Source organism: Perissodus microlepis, chromosome 2 (genome assembly GCF_051167445.1).
Source record: "Perissodus microlepis isolate ML-2025 ecotype Zambia chromosome 2, ASM5116744v1, whole genome shotgun sequence".
Lineage (NCBI taxonomy): Eukaryota > Metazoa > Chordata > Actinopteri > Cichliformes > Cichlidae > Perissodus > Perissodus microlepis.
The window spans coordinates 33628606-33635247 of record NC_140462.1 but is presented as its reverse complement, the minus strand read 5'-3'; the positions used below and the strand labels follow the sequence as shown (position 1 = coordinate 33635247).

General features: G+C 51.4%; 1 protein-coding gene across 1 annotated transcript; it reads left to right on the top strand.

The window, feature by feature from the left end:
* The first annotated feature begins 906 nt into the window (after positions 1-906).
* Positions 907-6375, top strand: LOC146393025 (uncharacterized). The gene is made up of 3 exons (XM_084938492.1): positions 907-1344; positions 1948-2190; positions 6361-6375. Exons 1-3 carry the CDS (start codon positions 907-909, stop codon positions 6373-6375), a joined length of 696 nt encoding a protein of 231 aa, XP_084794618.1.
* The last annotated feature ends 267 nt before the right edge of the window (positions 6376-6642 follow it).

Here is a 6642-nt window from a genome sequence, read left to right as displayed (position 1 = left end):
ATGTAAATGATCTTTCATATGAATGTCTTCTATGTGCTTTCATTGTCAGAGCCCTGTGTAAAGTCGTTGGCGACCAACCAGAAATGTGGGATGAGTATCTGGATGCTGTAATGTTTGGACTCAGAACTAAAAAACAAGTGACCACCAAATACTCACCTTATTACCTAATGTTTGGCAGAGAGGCTCGCTATCCTTCCGAAATCCCAGAAGAGTTCATGGTATGTCTTTTTGTCTGTGACAAACTACACGGAAATCCCACACAACGAAACTTATTTAGTTTTTGAGGCGCAGGCAGATCAGTTTCAATGGATGCTACGTCACCGCCATAAAAGCACTACACCATTGAATATTTTTATGGATTGTTCCACCCCTCAATAACAGTTTTCTTCATGTCCAATCAATCCCAGGATACACTGAAGCTTTGCCAGAAATACATTGTGTCTTAAAACCTTACAAAAGACACTTAATGTTAATTTTTCACTGTATTTCTCAGTTCTTTTATGTATTTTCTGTGTATCTTACACAAATTATAGTAATTATAGACATGTCTTTTGATTCAAAGGTTGATGAGAGTGTGGAAGACATTGTGGGGCAGGAGGAGCTGTCGGAAGACATTCAAAAGCATCAAAAGCTGTTGGAACTGGTGAAGGACAACGTGGTCAAAGCTCAGGAAAAAACAAAGGGCAAAATAAAAATGATGAAGAGAGATGTCGTCTTCAAAGTTGGTGACAAAGTTTTAAGAGCTAACATAAGAAGCCAGCAGAGGAAAGGGGGGAAACTTGAAGCAAACTTTTTAGGCCCTTACATTATTACAGCAATCCAAGGTAAAAGTGCAGATCTAAGGATTCCAATGGGACAATCATTCCAAAAGTAAATATTGACCAACTAAAGTTAAGCAAAGACAGCATGCCAAGAGTGCCACACCGGGGTTTAAAGAAAACAGCAGCCACATTACTAACAGCACAACCAGGTCCAGCAGCACCACAAGCTGCAGCAGCACCAGCATCTGCTCTAGCTTCACAGGCTACAGCAGCACCAGTGGCGGTAGCACCACCACCTCATCCTAGAGCTACACAGGCTACAGCACCAATGGCATCACTTACATCACTACCAGTTCAAACACAAAATCCATCTCCAGTTCCACAAGGTATAGCAATAACGGTATCAGAACCAGAGTCAGGAGCAACAGCACAGAAAGAGAACGAACCACCAGAACCAGCAACAAGTGCTACAGCACCAGAACACGCTACAGCTCTACAAACCGAATCCAAAACAGCAGCAGACCCAGCATCACAAACCACAACAGCAGACCAGGCCTCACAGACCACAACGTCAGCAGACCCAGCATCACAGACCAAAACGGCAGCAGACCCAGCCTCACAGACCACAACAGCAGACCCAGCCTCACAAACCACAACAGCAGACCAGGCCTCACAAACCACAACAGCAGACCAGGCCTCACAAACCACAACAGCAGACCAGGCCTCACAGACCACAACGTCAGCAGACCCAGCATCACAGACCAAAACAGCAGCAGACCCAGCCTCACAGACCACAACAGCAGACCCAGCCTCACAAACCACAACAGCAGACCAGGCCTCACAGACCACAACAGCAGACCCAGCCTCACAAACCACAACAGCAGACCAGGCCTCACAGACCACAACAGCAGACCCAGCCTCACAAACCACAACAGCAGACCAGGCCTCACAGACCACAACAGCAGACCCAGCCTCACAGACCACAACAGCAGACCCAGCCTCACAGACCACAACAGCAGACCAGGCCTCACAGACCACAACAGCAGACCCAGCATCACAAACCACAACAGCAGACCCAGCATCACAAACCACAACAGCAGACCAGGCCTCACAGACCACAACAGCAGACCCAGCCTCACAAACCACAACAGCAGACCAGGCCTCACAGACCACAACAGCAGACCAGGCCTCACAGACCACAACAGCAGACCCAGCCTCACAAACCACAACAGCAGACCAGGCCTCACAAACCACAACAGCAGACCCAGCCTCACAGACCACAACAGCAGACCCAGCCTCACAAACCACAACAGCAGACCCAGCCTCACAGACCACAACAGCAGACCCAGCCTCACAAACCACAACAGCAGACCCAGCCTCACAAACCACAACAGCAGACCCAGCCTCACAGACCACAACAGCAGACCAGGCCTCACAAACCACAACAGCAGACCCAGCCTCACAAACCACAACAGCAGACCCAGCCTCACAAACCACAACAGCAGACCAGGCCTCACAGACCACAACAGCAGACCCAGCATCACAGACCACAACAGCAGACCAGGCCTCACAGACCACAACAGCAGACCAGGCCTCACAAACCACAACAGCAGACCCAGCCTCACAAACCACAACAGCAGACCAGGCCTCACAGACCACAACAGCAGACCAGGCCTCACAGACCACAACAGCAGACCCAGCCTCACAAACCACAACAGCAGACCAGGCCTCACAAACCACAACAGCAGACCCAGCCTCACAGACCACAACAGCAGACCCAGCCTCACAAACCACAACAGCAGACCCAGCCTCACAAACCACAACAGCAGACCCAGCCTCACAAACCACAACAGCAGACCCAGCCTCACAGACCACAACAGCAGACCAGGCATCACAAACCACAACAGCAGACCCAGCCTCACAAACCACAACAGCAGACCAGGCCTCACAAACCACAACAGCAGACCCAGCCTCACAAACCACAACAGCAGACCCAGCCTCACAAACCACAACAGCAGACCCAGCCTCACAAACCACAACAGCAGACCCAGCCTCACAGACCACAACAGCAGACCAGGCATCACAAACCACAACAGCAGACCCAGCCTCACAAACCACAACAGCAGACCAGGCCTCACAGACCACAACAGCAGACCAGGCCTCACAGACCACAACAGCAGACCCAGCCTCACAAACCACAACAGCAGACCCAGCATCACAGACCACAACAGCAGACCCAGCCTCACAGACCAAAACGGCAGCAGACCCAGCCTCACAAACCACAACAGCAGACCCAGCCTCACAAACCACAACAGCAGACCCAGCCTCACAGACCACAACAGCAGACCAGGCCTCACAAACCACAACAGCAGACCCAGCCTCACAGACCACAACAGCAGACCAGGCCTCACAAACCACAACAGCAGACCCAGCCTCACAGACCACAACAGCAGACCCAGCCTCACAAACCACAACAGCAGACCCAGCCTCACAAACCACAACAGCAGACCCAGCCTCACAAACCACAACAGCAGACCAGGCATCACAAACCACAACAGCAGACCCAGCCTCACAAACCACAACAGCAGACCAGGCATCACAAACCACAACAGCAGACCCAGCCTCACAGACCACAACAGCAGACCCAGCCTCACAGACCAAAACGGCAGCAGACCCAGCCTCACAGACCACAACAGCAGACCCAGCCTCACAGACCACAACAGCAGACCCAGCCTCACAGACCACAACAGCAGACCCAGCCTCACAGACCACAACAGCAGACCAGGCATCACAAACCACAACAGCAGACCCAGCCTCACAAACCACAACGTCAGCAGACCCAGCCTCACAGACCACAACGTCAGCAGACCCAGCCTCACAGACCAAAACGGCAGACCCAGCCTCACAAACCACAACAGCAGACCAGGCCTCACAAACCACAACAGCAGACCCAGCCTCACAAACCACAACAGCAGACCAGGCATCACAAACCACAACAGCAGACCAGGCCTCACAAACCACAACAGCAGACCCAGCATCACAAACCACAACAGCAGACCCAGCCTCACAGACCACAACAGCAGACCAGGCATCACAAACCACAACAGCAGACCAGGCCTCACAAACCACAACAGCAGACCCAGCCTCACAAACCACAACAGCAGACCCAGCCTCACAGACCACAACAGCAGACCAGGCATCACAAACCACAACAGCAGACCCAGCCTCACAAACCACAACAGCAGACCAGGCATCACAAACCACAACAGCAGACCCAGCCTCACAGACCAAAACGGCAGCAGACCCAGCCTCACAGACCACAACAGCAGACCCAGCCTCACAGACCAAAACGGCAGCAGACCCAGCCTCACAGACCACAACAGCAGACCCAGCCTCACAAACCAAAACGGCAGACCCAGCCTCACAGACCACAACAGCAGACCCAGCCTCACAGACCAAAACGGCAGACCCAGCCTCACAGACCAAAACGGCAGACCCAGCCTCACAAACCACAACAGCAGACCAGGCATCACAAACCACAACAGCAGACCCAGCCTCACAAACCACAACGTCAGCAGACCCAGCCTCACAGACCAAAACGGCAGACCCAGCCTCACAAACCACAACAGCAGACCAGGCCTCACAAACCATAACAGCAGACCCAGCCTCACAAACCACAACAGCAGACCAGGCATCACAAACCACAACAGCAGACCAGGCCTCACAAACCACAACAGCAGACCCAGCCTCACAGACCACAACAGCAGACCCAGCCTCACAGACCACAACAGCAGACCAGGCATCACAAACCACAACAGCAGACCAGGCCTCACAAACCACAACAGCAGACCCAGCCTCACAAACCACAACAGCAGACCCAGCCTCACAGACCACAACAGCAGACCAGGCATCACAAACCACAACAGCAGACCCAGCCTCACAAACCACAACAGCAGACCAGGCATCACAAACCACAACAGCAGACCCAGCCTCACAGACCAAAACGGCAGCAGACCCAGCCTCACAGACCACAACAGCAGACCCAGCCTCACAGACCAAAACGGCAGCAGACCCAGCCTCACAGACCACAACAGCAGACCCAGCCTCACAAACCAAAACGGCAGACCCAGCCTCACAGACCACAACAGCAGACCCAGCCTCACAGACCACAACAGCAGACCCAGCCTCACAGACCACAACAGCAGACCCAGCCTCACAGACCAAAACGGCAGCAGACCCAGCCTCACAGACCACAACAGCAGACCCAGCCTCACAGACCAAAACGGCAGACCCAGCCTCACAGACCACAACAGCAGACCCAGCCTCACAGACCACAACAGCAGACCCAGCCTCACAGACCACAACAGCAGACCCAGCCTCACAGACCACAACAGCAGACCAGGCATCACAAACCACAACAGCAGACCCAGCCATCACAAACCACAACGTCAGCAGACCCAGCATCACAGACCACAACAGCAGACCCAGCCTCACAGACCACAACAGCAGACCAGGCATCACAAACAGCAGCAGACCAGGCATCACAAACCACAACAGCAGACCCAGCCATCACAAACCACAACGGCAGCAGACCCAGCATCACAGACCAAAACGGCAGCAGACCCAGCCTCACAGACCACAACAGCAGACCCAGCCTCACAGACCAAAACGGCAGCAGACCCAGCCTCACAGACCACAACAGCAGACCCAGCCTCACAGACCAAAACGGCAGACCCAGCCTCACAGACCACAACAGCAGACCCAGCCTCACAGACCACAACAGCAGACCCAGCCTCACAGACCACAACAGCAGACCAGGCATCACAAACCACAACAGCAGACCCAGCCATCACAAACCACAACGTCAGCAGACCCAGCATCACAGACCACAACAGCAGACCCAGCCTCACAGACCACAACAGCAGACCAGGCATCACAAACCACAACAGCAGACCCAGCATCACAGACCAAAACGGCAGCAGACCCAGCCTCACAGACCACAACAGCAGACCCAGCATCACAGACCACAACAGCAGACCCAGCCTCACAGACCACAACAGCAGACCAGGCATCACAAACCACAACAGCAGACCAGCCATCACAAACCACAACGGCAGCAGACCCAGCATCACAGACCAAAACGGCAGCAGACCCAGCCTCACAGACCACAACAGCAGCAGACCCATCTTCACAGACCACAGCTCCAAATGCTACAACCACACAAGCCTCAGCTCCACAGATTACAGCCCAGCAATCTACAGCACAAACCATAGAACCAACAGTTGCAGAGAAATGTAAATAAATATAATATTTTTTTATTTTTGAAAAAAGGACTTTTGTTCCTATGACAGTGTTTGTTTCAGTACTCTGTAGATCATGGCATAGGAAATTTTACACCTTTAAAAAGATTTTTTTAGGTATATTTCCTAACAGAATATTTAAATTTAAAAATATGTTAATGCTTTAAAAAAAAACATTCATGGGGCAAAACATTATAGAAAACTCGTAAAAGGATGTAAGCCACATGTGTAAAATTACCCAAATGAAAAAGTGAGTCCTTCAAAACTGTGAATCTTTCTTTTGTTGTTGTGTAACCCAGAATGTTCATGATTGATATTGTACATCTGATGTACACTAAGAGTGAAACGTTTGGACACACCTTCATTTTAATGTTGCTTCTTAATTTCCTTGTCTATTTTGTAGATTCATTGTTGATTAGAACTCGAGGCATCAAAACTATGAATGGACACATATGGAGCACTAACCTTAACACAAATGATGTAGTAAACCAGTATGAAAGAACCAAAAATATTTTTTATATCTTAGATTCTTCAAATTAGCCACCCTTTGCTTTGATCACTGCTTTGCACACTCTAGACCT